Source organism: Stegodyphus dumicola, chromosome 2 (genome assembly GCF_044657685.1).
Source record: "Stegodyphus dumicola isolate Sdum_Otavi_A_Nest chromosome 2, ASM4465768v1".
NCBI classification, from domain to species: Eukaryota; Metazoa; Arthropoda; class Arachnida; order Araneae; family Eresidae; genus Stegodyphus; species Stegodyphus dumicola.
The window spans coordinates 54,711,074-54,731,225 of record NC_140769.1 but is presented as its reverse complement, the minus strand read 5'-3'; the positions used below and the strand labels follow the sequence as shown (position 1 = coordinate 54,731,225).

Sequence of the window (20,152 nt, the reverse complement as noted above, 5' to 3'; positions counted from 1 at the left end):
ACGCGTTTTTTATTCTGGGACTTTTCCAGATGAAACCAATTTCTCAGAGAATCTTTCTTAGCATTTCTCTTTGCCAAGGAAAATTAATTGTGTCTTTTAATATGGGAAGCAGTTGGGTTGTATTTGTTACTTTCTTTTCCTTGACATAAAAGTCTTGAACTGCTTGTCTTAAAATATTTAAGTCAAAATTATCTAAACCTGTGCTTACAACAGTTTCTCTCTTTTCTTCTTTCTTTAGGGGAAGAGAATTCAACATTTTCTTTACTTTCAGATTCTTTACGAATTCTGTTTCTGCTGGCAATAGAAACGCCAATCATCTTACTCACTCTGCGTGTTGGCTGCATAACTGGGATGGTCAGTCTTCCTAATTGTGATTCTTTATCACAAAGTTTAATCACGCTATGCACTAATTTCTTAAAATCTCTGTGGAAAGGTTTATTTGTAGAGCTTTCTGGAACACTAGAACTCATTGTAAAAATGAAGATTCGAAAGTAAAAGAAGGTCAGTAACAGTGATTCTCAACGATTGTAAGAAAAAGCACTAAATGACCCCCGACCTCCGAGAAGAAAAAATACCTGCGCTTTTCACCCACACCCTGTGATGCTTCTTAAACAATTTGAAATAAACTCCAATGATGGAACACAGCAATAACTTTTATTTTACACTTAAAAAAAAATGTCGACATACAAACAAGAGAAGAAAAGGTATAAAAACTTGTTTTAATAAAATAATTACATATTTCATGCGAGAAAATGCATGCGGTTCTCGAGCCTGCGTTTCAATATTGCCAGTAACCTGTACATTATTTATTATTCATCTATTTCAAATGCACAAGAAATTAATAATGATATTAAAGCTGTTACAACTGCTATGACCTCCAAGAGGGAAAAATACCTGCGCTTTCCACCCACACCCTTTCAATTAAACTGACCCATCTTGGCTCTCAGCCAAACTGCTCTCGCTAGTATGGTTAGACAGTATCATAAATGCCTTGTGTTACTGATATTTCAGTGCCTACCACTTAGTAAAATCTCTTCTGTTCTAAATATATTGTTACAAATTTGGTACATGTGTAAATAATTTTAGCGAATTTATGTGCGAAACTGTAATTATGTGCAAATCTTTTGTATAATACGACATAAAATGTTTGAAAAAATGAACCTCTGCCAGAAAATAAGGTTAAGACAGAAAGCATAGTGGTCTCTACCCAAATCTCATTGTCCATACCATATTAAATATTCTCACTACATTAATCAAAGCTTTAACCAGACATACACAATAAAAACTAATCTTTATTTCAGGACAAGATATGCTTACTACTTCTCGATAGCAGGTCTCTTGTGTCTCTGCGCTTCTATGAAAACTTCTCCTTAGGGTTTCCATACTTATCAGCAGACACATGGGGGCACAAGGCACACTCCTTATCCCTATCACCATAGATTTCCCTCCCCCCCCCCACAGTTCCTTTGATGGCAACTCAGAAGAATGACATAAAATTATAAAATATTTCAGGAGATCCAAGCTGTCAAGTTATTATTATTTTTTTTCCTTAATAACAAAATGGGAATATAAAATTGGAAAAATCAAAATGCAATTCAACATATGACAAGGTAATAATGTACACATATAAAAATGAAATATTTATAAACATGCCTTTCCGATCTTGTGACAATTTTAGTCTTAGAGTTCGTTAGATCAGATTTATTTCATTGAACTGTCAAGTCTCTGTCTGGTTTCAGTTCAGGCAAATCAGAGTTTGAAAGCTTATTAAGCTTATTCAAGCTGGTTTTACATGGTCTATAAACTAAGTAGATTTGAGGCGATTTATTTCAGTTGTGAAAATTTTGTTCCATTGTGGAAAGGACCTTGTGCAGGCCTGAGTATGGCTGGCATAGCTGTGGTTTTACTCGATCGATACATAAGTATACATGCGTACATGTGTATGTGATTTTAGATTATAAGTTACGAAATACTTATCTTCACAACGTAAAATGTAGCTGTTGGGTTTAGTTGTTGCATTCTATGCTGGAGATTAGTGATGAATTGAGTGTCATATGGACATATCTTGGTTGGCATTATCATATCATTAAGCAAATCTGAGAGTTGTGCTGTACACCAAATCTGCCCAAAATGTCTGCACATCCTCCTTAATCGCTGTCCCTATACTGTGCAGAACAACTGGGAGTGTTTTAGACCAGTTATTGGTATCGTGAGTCTTGACAGAGAATTTTAAATGTCTGTGAAATCATTCAGCAATGCAATTTGACATTGGATGATAGGTTGTGTCTGTGATTCTATTTGTATCTGCAAGCATTACAGATCTCATTTGAAAACCTTGGTTTGTTTTTATGACCAATGGGCAGCCAAAGCGAGATATCCATGAGTTGGAAATAGTTCTGCAAATAGTTTCTGTTTTCATATTGAGAATAGATAATGCTTCAGACTATCTGGAAACTCTGTCTATTAGAGCGAAAAGGTATGTGTTGCCTTCTGATGGCAGAAATGGCTATAATATCCATGAGGATTGACAAAAAACGTGCATCAGGAAGAGAATGTACCCAATCTTGCTTTAGTGTGTCTGGTTATTTTCTATTTCTAGTAAGAGTAACAGGATTTGACCCAATTTTTGATATGATGTTTCATATTGGGCCATACATAATAAGAATATATGAGTTTCGTAGTAACTGAAATTCCTGGATGTGATAGGTTATGCAGATGATTAAAGATGAGTCAGTGAAAGGAATTTGAAACAAATGGACGAGGAATGTCTACAGAGATGTCACAAAGAATATTACCATCAGAGTATTGGCACAACTTGCATTCCAGTTTCCAAGATGATGTATTGTTTTTGAAAAGGTTTTGTACCTGGATCATATGGTTGAGCTTCGGAAATTCTTTTAAAATCCCCAAATGCAGATTTTTTTATGGAGTCAACTTTTATTCTCGAAAAAGTGTCAACAACAGTGTTTTTAAAACTTTGCACATACCTAATATCAGTAGAACCCTAGAAATGAAATCTAAATGGTGTAGTTGCAGAGTTGAACATTTGTGGGGATCCTGCTTAAAGCATATGTTAACAGTTTCTGATCCATATAAATTTGAAAATTTCTGCCCTCTAACATGCATTAGAATTTCTTAATCCCAGAGTAAATTGAAAATAATTCCCTATCATATACAGACAATTTCTGATGACTTTTATTCAGTTTTCGTAGAGAAAAATGCTATAGTTCCCCATGTTTGTTGAGACTACTGCATAAGAGTGGCGCCTATTGCAACATCTGAAGCATCTACCCAGATGCTTAACTGGGCTCCCAGAATAAGGTATCTTGAAAGGGTAGCCTGAGCAATGGCATTTTTGGCAACAGTAAAGGCTTTTTCAAGATTTTCGTTTCAATTTAACGGTGAGGAGGAATCCTGAACATAAGAACAAGATTTCTTTTTATTGATATTTCCTTCTTACAGTTTTATTAAAGGAGAAAGAATGTGTGCTGCTTTAGGTATGAAACATCTGTAAAAGTTAAACATGCCTAAACATTTGCAAAGCTGAGTGAGGGTGGTTGGTTGAAGGAAATCTAAAATACATTTGACTTTGTCAGGAAGAGGTTTAATTCCATTTTCACTAAAGTGAAATCCAAAAAAATCAATAGATGTTTGACCAAAGATGCATTTTGGATCATTTATGCGAAGTCCATATTTATGAAGTTTTAAAAATGATGCATGCTGTCTTCCTCAGAATTTTTAGACGCTACAAACAAGTCATGAACAAAAGCATAAACATCTTCTAAATCTTGTGCAACTTCATCTATAAAATGTTGAGAAGTTGCATGAGCCAAATTGCATAAGTGTACTTTTGAAAAAATCGAATGTTGTACATATGGCAGTTTTATGACTTTCAGTGGGGTTAATTGGTATCTGATGATATGTCTTGATCAGATCAACATAACTAAAAATTTTAGTACTGTGCAATGCAGCAATAAAATCGGCTAAGCTAGGAATAGGTGTTTATCTTTTATTGTTTGGGCGTTCAACCCACGGTAATCTACAGGTCTCCACTGTAAAGTTCTTTTGTTTGGAATCATGGGAAGTGAGGATGCATAATTGCTTCTCAACAGTCTTAACTGTCTCAATTGCATCATAGTTTGAAATTCTTGTTTTGTTATTTTTAAGCGATCTGCAGCTAACCGATGAAGTTTTGCAACCACAGGTGGACCTTTGATTATGATATAATGAGCAGTGTTATGTTTAACAGGTTGGTTAGGATTTGGTAATTTAGTTATGGAATGGAATGCTTTTAAAATTTTGTGATAAAGTGTATCACTGAAAACAGTTTTTACTGAATAAATGCATTTTTTGAATAAATGTCTGTGGGAGTATGGAGTATCCATTTCTCAGATTTGTTTAGTTCAGTGCGAGTTCGGTATAATCGGAGATCTCCATGGGAGTTTTGCCTTTTTGGATGTGCTTTGCAGTTGCATTGTGTTTAACATTCTTAGTAGTTTGAAGTGTAACTACTATTTAAACTATGTGATATTGAGAAGAGCTGTATGATTATTTTTGTGGAAAATTCCAGAATTATAAATTGTTTCTTATACGAATACTGTACTGTGAACACTTGTACGAATATCTCTGAGGAACATTCCGGAGTTCTGATATATTTCTTTTCATAAGAATAAATTTTATTAACCTATTATCAGACTTGTGCATTCAATCTATTATGAACCCATATGGAAGCCTATGTGTTATACAGTACAAAGTCTTTAATCCGGACTCGTCGGGACTTCGGCGATTCCGGATTAGAGGTTTTTCTGTATTATAGATCATCAATTTAAATCTGGTAAGATAACATGCAGAAATTATAAAATAAAAAATATGAAATCTTAATTTATGAAATAAAGAGCAATTATGATCTAAAGGGTATAAAAATTTACAAAAAAAAGCTTAATATTTATTTGTTTACTTTATTAAACATTTTTTTCAATATAAGTTGTTTAAGTTGCTTTGTTTTATGTGCTAATACTCTCTCTTTAATTCTATAAACAGACATAATTTCTTGTTCAGTTACAAAGTTCTGCTGTTCAAGTCCTGTAATTGCTGTGCCGAGAATACCGACTAACTTGTCAATTGAAATTTTTTCGTTTTCACTAACCTCTCTTGTCACTTCATGCCTTTATCCATTTTTTGCAGCAATTCCACTTTTTGTTTGATGGACATCAAAACATGCTTTCGCTTTGTAGATCCTTTGGCAGCTCCAGAATTGGAAACTCTTTTTGACATAATTGAAAGTTCAAGCTTACTTTTTATATAATTGCTCTAACAGTCTGTAAAAAATAGTAAGCCGGGTTCAATTAGAACATTAAGGAACAACGCAATCTGCAACATTAACTGAAATAGATAATTAGATAATTTTAGCCTAGCTTATACCCTCCGTTATACATTAAACGCGCATGCATAAACGTATTATGCACATGCGTAAAGGTATTATGCGCACGCGTAGATGCTACGCATGCGCAGAAAGTTTGTAGCTTTGAGGTTCGGATTAAAGATTTTGTACTGTAACACTCATCTCGAGCGTTTAAGTGTGAAAATTAATTGTTTAACCTGTTGATTTTAAATGGATATAGCATATAATGTAGTTTTTTGGAAATTATTACTGCAATTATAAATGTAAAGTAGGGTAATGCAAAAAAATATTTTATGCTTTTATTTATTTATTTAAATATTTTAAATTTTCAGGATATGTTGGAACCGTGACTTTTTTGACGAAGCTTGTGGAGATTGTAAAGGAGTTGAAAAAACTCAATCCTGACTTATATGTTGGTATGTTTCCTGAGTTTTAATAGTATGTTTAGTTTTAATACTAGTAATGTTTCCTGAGTGTTGCTTTCATTAATATTCCTTCCCTTCCCCTAGAAAACATTACAATAATACTTTCATTTTTATATCTGTACATTTTGAAATAATGAGATTAAGTAGAATAAAACAATAGAGAATTATTGAAGTTTAAATAGCATAATTTGCAAATTAAACTGCTCAGAATAGTTTTTTTACATGATGTCATAAAGGGGGGAAATAAATAGTGGAATCGAGAAATTTGTATGCTTTATTTCTTTGTATTTCACTCTATGTATCACATAAATAACAGCTGAATCAGAAGTATATAATATGACAGTTTTTGTTAAAGATTACACATTATTTTTACATTATTATTAATTAAAGATGCATGTTACTTTTGTTTAGATTTAAATCCACGAAGTGTCAAGATGTTCGTAAGAGCAGCATTTATCTTGTTGCTAGTGTAACTAGTATGTTTATTTAACATCAAAATTTTTAAGTTATTCATTCTGACATACTTCATATAAAAAGATAGAAAAATATGCCATGAATTTTAAGGTAATTTTATTATGGTGTAACCAATGCAAATGAAAAAAACAATGCTTTCTTCTGTGTGAATCAGATGATGATTTCTTTAATCCTGTAGTAAAAAGACAGCTGTATGAAGATTTATGAGTTTTATTGTTACAAACATGTAATATATGTACTGAACATCTGTTTCCTAAAGTAAACAATTGTGTAAATTATGTTGAGCGACTGGATTCAGCAGCTCGTGTTTCTCTTTGACCCTAGTAACATGGTTCGTTGAAACTTCGGGTGCCAAGTCACCATTCTTGTCGCAATCTAAAGGCCTCATGGGTCTTTCAAGAATGGGAAAAGGAAAGTGTGTAACATGCCTACTCTACATGATACCAAACTATTGCAACAAAAATATTGCATTGTAGTCTGTAAAAACTTTAGCTTTTTAAAGATTTAAAAGAACAGCATGCTGTATACCCTCTATGCACAGTACAGTAGAAAGTCTGAGATACGGATGTAAAATGTCCGGAATGATCTAAAATCTGGACCTTAAAGCTACGAACAAAAACTTTTTTAGGAATTTATTTTCTATGCTTTAGGCATGCGCATTTGATTTTTTTTTTCTCTGTTAAGAAAACATGTGGAGGATCCCGCTTCTTATTTCACTTCGACACTAAGCAAAATAAACTCATTATTGAAGAAACAATGATTTTAGCATAAATTTGTGCAATCAATAATTTGGCTTGGTAACTGTGTATCTGCTTGGCATACATATCACACCAAAACATTCTACATAGAAACATTCACAACTACTAATATTTTATATCTCTGATGCCAATTATTATTATATTTGGCATTCATCACTGTATGTTTATCAACACATGACAACTTGAGTAATGACTTATGTAACAATGCCTAAATTTTTTTTTTTAATATTAGTAATTGAATAACGAGTATGAAAATTTTTTTTTGTTGACATTACGCTTGGCGATGATTACAAATTTAAGTTAAATGTGCTAAATATTGACAAGGAAAAATTTAACAAATTTCTTTCTATATGCTAAAAATAGATTTTGTTAATGATACTCATAGATTAAAAGATTACATTTAGTGCTATTTGAATTAAGAATAACTGATTTTTTTATTTACAGAACCATTATTTTTTTATTGAATCATACTATGATTTAACCATTACATTGATTTTGATTACACAATGTTGATTGAACATTGTAATCCATTGATATTGAACCATTGATGAATTGTAATCCATTGATAGTTATGTTGATAGTATGATTCAATAAAAAATGGTTAAATCAAAATCAATGTAATGGTTATCAATTAATCAATTGAACATTGTAATCAATGTAATGGTTACAATGTTGATTGAACCATTACATTATTTTTTTATTGAATTAAGAATAACTGATTTTTTATTTTTATTTATTACCCAGAACCGACGCCAGAGCTTGTATGGCTGCACCAGGTGGCAGGATTTAAGGAAAACAAAATTTTTGGAATTTAGAGAAGCGCATAGTAATAAAATTAAGTGATGATAAAATTTGTAGAGTTTAGGGAAAGAACTGGGACCCAATCTTAAGGGGCGGCAAAAATTAAGAATTTAGAAAGGCACTTGGTAGCAGAATTTAGGACCGGCATCAGGCGGCAAATTATCTAGCACCGGCCCTTAGTAAGCTTAAGTATATAGGGGAATTTATTTATTCAGAACTCATATAAGCTTTAAGCATGTGTTATACATAAGTTATACATAAGTATAATAAATAACTAAATTAATACAATTCAGGCTTAATTGTTTCAGTGGGCAATAGAAGCAAAGCAAAATTTAACGGAACATTTCGTCGCCATGCTACATAGCCAGACATGCGTAGCGAATGCTGTTAAGATAGGATAAAATTATACTTTGCTAATTCCAAAGAATTTCAGTTAATATAGCAGACTGCGCTGTTCATTAACTTTCTGATTTGAACCAGCTTATTATTTTCTTGCAGGTTATTATAATTACAGCAATTTTATGAAAGCTAAAGTTTGAACTTTTGATTATGCAAAAAGAGTTTCTAATTCTGGAGCTGCAATAGGATCTACATAGCGAAAGCATGTTTTGATATCCATTAAACAAAACGTTGAATTGCTTCAAAATGGATATAGGTATATCCTTGTCAAAATTATGTGAGGAGTATGACACTGGAAAGTCAACTGCATATGACATAACAGAAAAAGGAACTTTATGAATTTTTTGTGGATTCCAACACCCCACTCGATGAAAAACAGAAAAATTATTTGCTATGCTAAAAGTGATTATAGAATGGTCAGACAGAGATGCCGTGAGGGTGTGCTGTTGACGGGTCGAATGCTGATGGCTCAAGCCAAAATATTTCATGGAGAAATGAACTTAAAAAACTGAGTGCACATATTCGAAAGACTAATTAATTAAATTTTAAAATGGCTGTAGTTTAATGCAATTAAAAATTTCAGTTGAAAAAGCTTCAGCTGATATTGAAGCTGCTGAACTATTTGCAGATGAATTTATTGAAGTCATTAGTGAAACCTTTATCTCCAGGACAAATTTACAATACTTGAAGAAATTGGTCTTTTTTGGCAATATGGTTCCGTGAAATACTTTGACAACCTTTTCAGAAATGGCTCCAACTGCTGTCAAAGATTTCAAAGCTAGACTAACAATTTTAGCAGGTGCAAATATTGCAGGAACGGAATTTATGCAGAAAGCATAAATTTTTCATAATTGGAAAAAATATACAACCTCGAGCACTTATAAGGAGTAAAGATTTTCCTGTTATATATCATGCAAATAAAAGTGCACAGATGATAAAAGCGTCAATGTAGGATTGGTTTGAAAATCATTTCATACCTGAAGCTCAGCAAAATTTGAATTCGGTTAGTTTGCCTGATGACGCAAAAATTGTGCTGATTGTAGATAACTGTTTGGCTCATATTTCACTTAAAGTTTGAATGAAAGATAATATATCCATGTTATTCCTTCCTCCAAATTATATGTTGTCATTCAGCCTGTGGATATCGGAATAGTGCACACACTGAAGTGCAAATATAAAGTTGAGTTTTTAAAATCCATGTTAAATTTCTTGAATAATGGCAAGACTATTCAATTTAAAAAATATTTATTATATAACTGCTGTATGGAACATCGCAAGACTATGGGAGGATGTGTCTCCAGATCCTAAAAAAGTGCTTGGCATAATGTATGGCCAGCAACCATATTTCTTGGTAGATTGATGAAGATGAAAACTGCAAATTTTAAGGTTTTCGGCTGTCACAAATCAAAGGTGAAATTTTCCAAGTAATGGATTTCCTAAAGAAATGTAGAGAAGCTGTAATAAATGAAGATGATATAACAGAATTTTTTTATTGTGATGAAACCCCAATCATCAATCAGTTAATGGGTGGCGAAATCTGGAATATGGTTCTAGATCCAGAAAATACTGTTACCGATAGTGAAGAAAATGACAGAAAGGTTATTGAAAATGAAAAAATTAGCAGGAATTCTGGAAACAGCAATTACAGGACTTATACTTTGTAACTGAACAAGAGATTATGTGTGTCTATAGAACTGAAGAGGAAAGTATAAGCACAGAAAACTAAGCAACTTAAATAATTTACATACAAAGAAAAGTTTAATAAAGTAAACAAATAAATATTAATTTTTTGTAAGTTTTGATACCCTTTTGATCATAAATGCTTCATTATTTCATATTTCATGAATCACAATTTCATATTTTTAATTTTACAATTTCTACTTGCCATCTTACTAGATTTAAACTGATCTAATATTTGGAAAAATCCCAAATCCAGAATCGCCAAAGTCCCGAGAAGTCTGGATCTCGGACTTTGTACTGTATTTCTTTATTTGAGGCCACATATATATATATATATGTTATATTACATGGGTTACAACATAGTATAAAATTCTTCACAGAATCTTAATCTTCCATTTTTTTTTAATTAATCTGATTTTTGACACTGGGGGAAAATTTGTACTAATTTTTAATAAATCAAGTTTATATTTACTACATGCTACTCTAAATACATAATAAAAGTAAGAATCAGAAAGTTAATGTATATATATATAAGCTCTTCACATATTTCATTTTAGAAATAGGATGGTTCTCGTAGATAAGTTGATTAAAAAAAAACAGCTGCAACTTTTGCACCCACTACAGTAACTTCCAAACTAACTTAGGCAGTAACTTCCAAAATTCAGCATACCCTGCATCTCTCTTTTCTTTAAAAGTATCCTTCAATATCATTGCATTTAGGGAATTCATCAAATAACATGAATAATAATATCTCAGTATGGCTAGTTTTGTAGTAATTGCTGTTTCTACATTCCAGAGATTTTCTGCAAATGACAGGATATTCTTAATATTTCTTAGATTTTAAAATCTGTTCTTAATTTTTTTGGATAAGGCAGTTAAATAATTTGAAATTATTATACAGGGTGCATACTAAAGTCTGGTACTACTCATGTAACTGCTTAACAGCTGCAGGTATAGTCATAAAAGTGGTGTCTAGGTATAGTAAAGTGGCTGTGCACTACTAAATGAGAAATCTTACAGCACCACCTGGTCGAAAATGGCAGAGTTAGCATCCCTGCCTTGAAAACGATAAGAGGTAGGAGAAAAAAGTGCATTACAAAGTTGTAAAGAGTTGTCAGTTTAGTACGAAAAGACACCTCATGGGCATTATTATTATTGTTAAGAACAGAATATTTTAAATATAACGTCGCTTAACACTGGTAGTTCGATCTGAGGTTCGAATCCCGCGAATGGGCTTACTGCATGGGTGTTTTCGTGGTTTTTCCCATGTGTAACATGTATACGAGCCAGTTTCCCTTAAAAAGTCCTCCACGAAGGTATCCCTCCCTTAAGGCAGATAGCCCTCGAATGCTTTGCCGTAATCTAATAAACCAAACTAAACCAACCACACCAAATATTAATAAAAAACATATTTGATATTGAACATTGGCAGAACATGATGGATATTCCAATGTCCAGTAATGGGTGTTCTGCCTATTGTTCATTCCATTCCACAAAAAGCATGCCTCATCCATTCACACTGTATCTGCCAAGAATGTTGGCTGGACCTCTATCTGGTTCACAACAAAGTTGCACCGTATGAAACATCTCTCAGCATCACCATCCAGTAATGCCTATATGGATGAGCACCTAATTCATTTAGGATTTTTCAAATGCGATTTTTTGAGAGCCCACAGTTTTCACTTATCTTTCTTGTGCTGCTGTTTGGATATATGAGGGCATATGATAAGACATCTTCCGATTGTACTTTCCTTCCTACTTTAGCTGGTCTGTGGGATCAAAGTCGGCTTGTCATGCAGCCTGTCTCCCTTAACTATTTCACAACCTGTAGGATGGTTTTGTATGAAGGATGCGGGCCTGCAGGAAAACATTGCCGATACAGCTGCGCTGCTCATCATGCTTTGTGCCCATATTTCACCGTAAAGCAGAATCATCTCACAACAATATTTTTTTTTAAATCGCTCCATGACCATGAGCTTCAATATACAACTCCAAGATATTTATAGCTGTCATAGGTGAACAGGTGTGATGTTTCATATAATATTTCCACTATGCACAAATTCACACACCAAGCTCAAGTTGCATCGAGGTGTTCGTTTTGTGACATGATTCTGCATGATCAGCATATTGTGTACTGCATTTGTAAAGACAATCAGTACAAGTATGTGCCCCACGGGGTTTGAACCACAGTCCTCTTAATTGTAAATTACAATCGATCTGTGAAGAATTTTACCTATTTGGATTCTGAAATTAATTATAAAAATATTAATCCTAAAATCAGAATAAGGATTATTGCTGCAAATTGTTGCCCCTTTGATTTTAGTTTTCTTCTGAAATGTCAAGAGTTAGACAAGCCTGGATGACATGGAAGGTCATCCAGGCTTGGGATCGTCACCAACTGACATTCTGCCCTGCTCAAAATGCTTAAACCACTCTAGAACTGTGTGTGTCTCAAACAGTCTTTCCCATATGCTTGACTAAGGAACTGAACTCTCTTAATGAAAGTCTTGCAAATTTATAGAAAAATTTCACACACACACATTGTTCTTCAAGCTCTTTTAAGTGCCGTTCAGACTAAAGTTTATCTGAGCTAATGGAGACAATTGATGTAGCCAACCTATTTCCAAAACTGGTTTTTCCCCATAGTGCAATGGGTTGAAAATTTTTAGCTGCATACATAGTGGAGCTAGTCGACATATGCAACTGACTCCGTTAGCTCAGATAAACCCCAATCTGAATGACCCTTTATTGTCCCTTTGGCACTAATCCGATGAACAGCTTGGGCATGTGTTCCTTAGTATAGTGGCTGCAGCTCGCCAACTAACAGTCAGAGCAAAATGTGACAAATGGCAGTTTGTTGTGAAAACCTGCCACTATATGCATTCTGTAGTCACAGCATGTTCCTTCTGCTGACGGGTGCTCTATTTTAAAAGTTTGGTGTCTTTTAAACATGCCTTGTATACTTATATCTTGAAATGTATCTAAATAAACCAGTATATCTTGGTTGGGAGGTTAGAGTATAGGTATAAAGTAAGAGAGACATTTTAGAAAACCTTTTCTCTTTCGGAGAATTCTGAAAATGCAGTGCATTTTGGAAAGTATGTGCCTTTTTTTAGAAACTTTAGTGCTTTGGAGCTAAATTTTTGACTATTTGGAGGGTTAACCTTCATCTGCATTTTTCTTATTAGAAAAGTAAATTCTGTTTCATTTGTCAAATATACAGAAAATTAATATATTTTATTTAAATTTAAATTGTAAAGTTTTGAACTAAGCCTTTTGTTAGAATGTTTTTGATTTTGACCATAGAGTTAAACTTTGTAAACTTATGATTAGTGGTATACTTTTTGAGAATTTATTTTAAAAATTTCATGAAATAAAATTAATATAAGTTTTTTTCTTTTTATTTGTTTCAGTTTGTGATCCTGTAATGGGGGACCATGATAAATTGGTAATCTACTAATTTTATCTAAAAAGTTTCCTATTTAAAATTTTGTATCAGTTTACTGCATTTTTATGCTATTTGAAAATTATTGGCTAACCAGTTTTAATTAAATTCAAATTCAATGGAATTTCTACTTTATAATTTCTTGCTTATAAGTGATTTATTACAAAAAATATTTTATGTATATAGTGTGGTATATTTTCCTTTTAGGAAAGGGCACACATCCTCCATAAGTTGCCCTTATGGAGAATATTGAAATCACTTAAATGTTTTCCTAGTGATTGTTGATGTATTTAAGCGTATGAGGAACTAAGCATGCGAGCATTAAAGGGAACAAAGTAGCAGATGTCTCAACAAAAACTGTTGTTGATTTGTCTAGGCGAGTTATTCCCACCACAGGTAGAAAAAACTATTATTCTACAGTAACAACTTTTGAGAGGCAGACGTTGACAATAAATTGAACTATCTGAAATCCAGAATTCCATAGAAATCTTGGAAAAGAAGTTCTTTTGCCTCACTTAGCAGATTGACCGCAGTCACCTAGGTACAAAAGAATAAATGAGTCATACCACTTAACATGTTTTTATTCGTTTGTTCTGGCACATTTCCTTGGTGCCATGTGTCACTTTAGTTTGCCTTCTTTCATGGTGGTTGCCTTGTAATAATCGTTTATGCAACTATGTTTTTCATCTGATTAGTTTTCTTTCATTGTATAGATTTCAGAACTTAATATTTGCTAAGTGATGAACAAGTGTATTTTCTGTTTCTTTACAAAGATTATGTTTGAATAATCAGCTTATAAAGTTAAAATATATCTTGAAGCTGGAATGACTATGCAGCCTTCCCTCTTTCCAGGAAATAAAAGACATCCAAACAAAAATTTTGGATCGTGCATTCTTTTCATACTGTTGATTCATTTACTTACGTTGCCAGGAGTCGGCTTCTATTGAGTTTTGTAAACCAGTGCTTGTTTCAAATTAATCGCAACTTAGTACATAATTGAAGTAATTACATGAGAAAAGTATGTGTCAATTTCTTGTTATTTTATCTTAATTTTAAAAATTAAGGGATACTATGAAATTAGGGAAATTGATCAAATTTTCTCCCAGGAAAACACAAAAATTATTAAGCTAAAAACATGAGGGGGGAATGGAGTCCAAATTTGCCAATATAATATACCAAAAATGTATAGTATGGCTTTAGTGGAAAAGTACTAAATGTGCAATGCGTGATACATCTTTAATCACTAAATGTTATTGATTTTATATTCTATTTTAATGGTGTTTCCATCCCTGTTAATGATATTTTTGCCATTGATTTGCTTATTATTCATTTGTTTAGAAATTATGTATCCAATGTAAATAGTATGATGATTAGTTGTCACATGCTGTTATCTTTTTACAAAGCTACATAAAACATATGTGAAAAGTTTGTCTAAATATTGTAGAAAGAAGCTATAGATGAAAATTTTGCTTTTCATTTCATGCTCAAACACAAAAGGCTAAGCACAATATATGATACATGGAAGATATGCATTGTGTATATGTATAATGCTGTAGCAGGTTGAATTATTTACAAGTGGATTGTTTGATTTATTCATGAAAACTTTAGTGTGGTAAATAAAGAGTGTCCATACAGGTGTCGTATATCTGTTGAAGACAAAATCTATGCATGGCTAGGATATATACATATGAAACAACATAAAATTTAACAAAGGTATTTAATCTTTATAATGTATCGAAGAGAAACTTGTTTAGTATATTCTCATCTGTGAAATGCTTCTGAAATGAGAGAAAATTGAACTGACTGGAAATAGAAAATGTATCATTTCCAACAATATACAAATTAGGCAAATGTAAAGTTTTTATTAGTGTTAGTGTGATTGAAAAACCTTTCTTTATTTTTAGCATGTCAAGTGTGGGTTTCTCAAAATCTGTAGAGTTCTTCAATCCAGCAGCTATCTAAAGTTGATTTTTTAATTATATCTATATTGGTGTATGTCTTTTTCAGATATACTTCCAACAATATTGTGAACAGTTCATCTTTGAAATATGATAGCAGGGCTGGTTCCAACATAGGCAAGCTAGGTGCTTAGCATGTTGGTTTTTGGAGAATGCCAGTTACATTACTGTCACAAGTGACAACTAAATAACAGTATACTTTTCTCTGAATTTTTAATATATTTGATTTATATCATATTCAAACTGTACTAATCACCTGGGTGCATTAATAGGCTGCCATATATTCTGAAGCTAGATTTGCATGGTAAAGTACCTTTATCAGTTACTAACATACGAATGTAGAGCTTCTGTCAACTAGCATATAAATGTAGAGCACTGTGAGCATAGTGCAGCCAAATGATAAATACTATTCACAACTAGATATTCTGTTAGGAGCAACCAAGAAAAAATTCTCAGTGTCGGTAAATGGGACAGATATGATCCATCACATCTTTGTATCTCCTCTGATAAGAAATTTATTGAAATGTATGTAAAATTTCCTACTTACCCCCAGCACATTTTGTGAGCATTTCTTCTCTGACTGTTGTGTATATTATATTATTTAAGAATTCCTTTAGTGTGAAGTTTTATTCCTTGCATTAAGTTGAAAATTGCTTATTCTTTTGTGGTGAAAATTGCTTTTTAATGATGAAACCAGTGAAATCTATGGAAGATAAATTCCTATAGCCACATCTCAGATAATAAAAGATTTTATAAAATAGATCACATATTTTGTTGAATGAAGCCATTTTGGGAAGGACATGTAATACTTTTTAATTTGCTTTTCAGACTTGACTTTTTAGATAACCTGTAATACCCATATTATGATAATTTTGCTGTTTTTACTGATTTTATAATCAAGTTTTTTGGGAGGGATTGGGGGCTTTTTGATGTTTTCATAAAATGAATTTTAAATATCAAAATTTTTGGTTAGTCCCTCTTTATAACATGTAAATTTTAGGTAGTATGTGATTTACATATGTTTTTTTTATTTAAGTTGTAATAATTTTTTGGTAGTTTTATGATTATTTGAAAATTTATACTTTAAGGCAGTAGTCTTAGCCCAAGTTCAATCAGTCTAAAGCAGTTTTATGCTGCCTGTGAATACATTTCATTTATGCATTTTTTTAAAATACGGTATTGCAAAGAATTTTCATTACCATTAAAAACAAATATTAATAGTCCACCAGAAAATCCATAAATGGAGATAATTAATTTATACTATGCTACAAATCTTATTCAAACATTTGAAGATAGAGATTTGATAAGCATGTATTAGTACTTATCAAAAAATAAGTACAGTGAGTCATAAATTTTTGCATTAAAAATAATCGCTTTGTTTGAAAATACATTTATATGTGAAAGCTTTTTTTATCTATTGAAAATTATTGAGAAATGAACCTGATTAACCGATGATCATCTGCAAGCTGTGATGAAAGTAATTTTTCTTTAAGGCTACGGACTTTTACACATTTAAAATGCCATCAAATGTCAAGCTGTGTTAAGAGATAAAGTTTATAATTATTTACATACAAACATATGTATATCTATTTAGTAAGAGAAGTTAAAAAGAAACTTAGAAAAAACAAAGTTATCATTATTTATTCTCAAGTTTTGCCTCACTTGGAAAGTTGTCTTTGAAAATATAGAAAGTTTTCTTTCTTTCTTTCTTGTTTTTTTTTTTTTTTTTTTTGCTTAATTTAAACTAAGTTATTTAATGATTAATTAAACAAATTAGAATTATTTGAAATAAATGTCCATCTGAAAGTTTAATATTTAGCTGTCATAACCAAAAAAATGTCGTCACTGTTATGTTATCAGGACTGGATTCAGAAATGTATGGATGTGTTCAAGTATGCATGTATATATGTAAGTACAAATTTGTGTGTATATACATATACACATATATGCACATAAATACATACGTACACACCTGTATACATTCATACTTCTGAATCCAGTCTCAATAATAGAACAGTACCAAAGTTTAGATTTCTGATTGAAAAATAAATCTAATTTATTTTTTTTTCTATTTGTGTTGTTGTTGTTCTTGTTTGTATGTGTTTTGATAAATATTTAGCTAGCCAAATTTAAATTTTGTGTAAAATATTCCTTTACAATAAACCCTTGCCGAATCCAGAGGTTAGATCATTATCACATTGCATGTATGGCAAAAATAACATTCCACAAAGTTAATTTTCTGTAAAAGAAAGGGGTTAAGTATAGTTAAGATTAAGAAAGAATGTTTAATTTGGGCAAACTATTAAATGCAGTTTAAAGTCCGAGATCCGGACTCATTGAGACTTCGGCAATTCCTGATTTGGGATTTTTCCGGATATTAGATCATCAGTTTAAATCTAGTAAAACAGCATGCAGAAATTATAAAATTAAAAATATGAAATCATGATTTATGAAATAATGAAGCATTTATGAGTAACAGGACTTCAAAATTTACAAAAAAATAAGCTTAATATTTATTTGTTTATTTTATTAAACATTATTTTCAATCTAAATTGTTTAAGTTGCTTTATTTTTTTGCTAATACCCTCTCTTCAATTCTATAGGCAGACATAATTTCTTGTTCAGTTCAGTCGAGAATTCCAGCTAACTTGCCAATCGAAAATTTTTCGTTTTCAATAACTTCTCTACCACTTTCTTGACTATCACACACTTCATTATCTTCTGGATCTAGAACCATTCTACAGATTTCACCGTCTGTTAATTGATTGATGATTGGAGCATTGTCATCATAATTAAAAACTTCTGTTATATCATCTTCATTTATTATTGCTTCTCCATATTTCTTTACAAAATCCATGAATTGGGAAAATTTCACCTTTAGTTTGCAATATCCGGAAAACCTTTCTAATTGAAGCTATAATCTTCATCATCCTCACCATGAAATATGGTAGCTGGCCATAAATTATGCCAAGCATTTTTTAAAGTATCTGGAGACATATTCTCCAACAATCTTGCTATGCTCCATCCAGCAGATTGTATGCTAAAATACAGAGCTAGCATAAATGATTCATTCATTTTGAAAAAGCAGTATTTTTAAAGGGTTGCGTGTATATACATGAAAAATATATGAAAAGAACCACATACCAAATTTCTTTAACTATCTCACCAAGTTTCTCAGATAAGTGAAACATTGCTTTATCACTTGCTGGTAAAATCTTCATCCTCCAATGCTTCCTGTATGTTGATGCAAAAAATCTAGTGGACTGGCATAATCCTTCGGCTTTAATTATTGCAGAAGCTGTACATGGTACGGTTAAAATCGAACCATTGACGCAAAAACTTCCGCACAGATTTTGTGGTAGTCAGAACATCTAGTCTATTGATAGAACAAACATCTGGACAACAATACTACAAAGTGTATGGAATGAGCTTGATTATCATCTGGATGTATTTCATGTCACCAGAGGTGCACATACTGAATATTTGTAGAGGGTGTATAAACTTGGTGAGTTTGCGGTTCTTTTCATATATCTTTCATATGTGTATATGGAATACTTTTTGAAAATATAGCCTTCTCAAAGCGAATGAATCATTTATGCTAGCCATGTGTTTTAAAAATTCTTGAATAGTCTTGGCCTTTACGTAAAAAATTTAACATGGATTTTAAAAATGCTACTTTATATTTGCATTTCTGCATGCACACTATTCTGATATCCATAGGCTGAATGATGGACACATAGTTTGGAGGAAAGAATAATACGGACACATTATCTTTCACTTACAAACTTAAGTACTTGAAATATGAGCCGAACAGTTATCTACAATCAGAACAAATTTTGTGCAATCAGGTATACTAACCGAATTTAAATTTTGTCGAGCCTTGGTATGAAATGATTTTCAAAGCAATCATTCTTCAACGGTTGTGTCATCTGTGCTGTTTTATTTGAATGATATATAAGGGGAAAATCTTTACTCCTTTAAATGCTTTAGATCTTGTATTTTTTCCGATTATGAAAAGTTTACACTTGTGCGTTCCTGCAGTATTTGCGAATCTAAAATTGCTACTCTCACTATGGAATCTGTGACTGAGTTGGAGCCTTTTCTGTAGAGGTTGCCAAGGTATTTTGCCAGAAAAGACCAGTTTCATCAGCTATGTAAATTTGTCCTGCAGATAACTTTTTACTGTCAATGAGTTCAACGAATTCATCTGCAAATAGTTCAGAAGTTTCAGTATCAGCTGAAGCTTTTACTCCTGAAATTTTTAATTGCCTTATACCATGGTGATTTTAAAATTTGGTTAACCAACCTATCAAATATGTGCACTGAGGTTTTAAGTTCATTTCTTCATGAAATATTTTGGCTTGAGCCATTAGCATTAGACCCGTCAATGGCATGCCCTCGCTGCGATGCTGTCTGACCCATTCAATTATTACTTTGTCATGATCGTTGCATTTAGCATAGCAAATAAATTTTCTATTGATCATTGCGATTGGAAAGTCCGAATCCACAAAAAATTCGTAAAGTTCCTTTTTCTGTTATGTCATATACACTAATGCCATACTCCTTGCAAAATTTTGAGATGGATATACCTATATCCAGATTTTTACAGCAATTCCACTTCTTGTGTAATGGACATCAAAACATGCTTTCGCTTTGTAGATCCAGAATTAGAAACTCTTTTCAAGATAATTGGAAGTTCAAACTTTAATTTTCATAAAATTGTTGTAATAATAACAGCCTATGAAAAGTAATAAGCTGGATCAAATCAGAAAGTTAAGGAACTTTACTGGAAAGAATTAAAGAAAATTCGC

General features: G+C 32.1%; 1 protein-coding gene across 2 annotated transcripts in view; it reads left to right on the top strand.

The window, feature by feature from the left end:
• The window catches only part of Pdxk (pyridoxal kinase), a 58,227-nt gene that overhangs the window by 16,053 nt on the left and 22,022 nt on the right, over positions 1-20,152 (top strand). For both annotated transcript variants that reach the window (XR_015039427.1, XM_085810668.1), the window contains exons 4-5: positions 5,734-5,817; positions 13,352-13,386. Coding sequence is in view for 1 of the 2 variants with exons in the window: in XM_085810668.1 (XP_085666794.1) it covers positions 5,734-5,817; positions 13,352-13,386 (119 nt within the window). In the remaining variant the exon portion in view is untranslated. The remainder of the gene's footprint in view (positions 1-5,733; positions 5,818-13,351; positions 13,387-20,152) is intronic.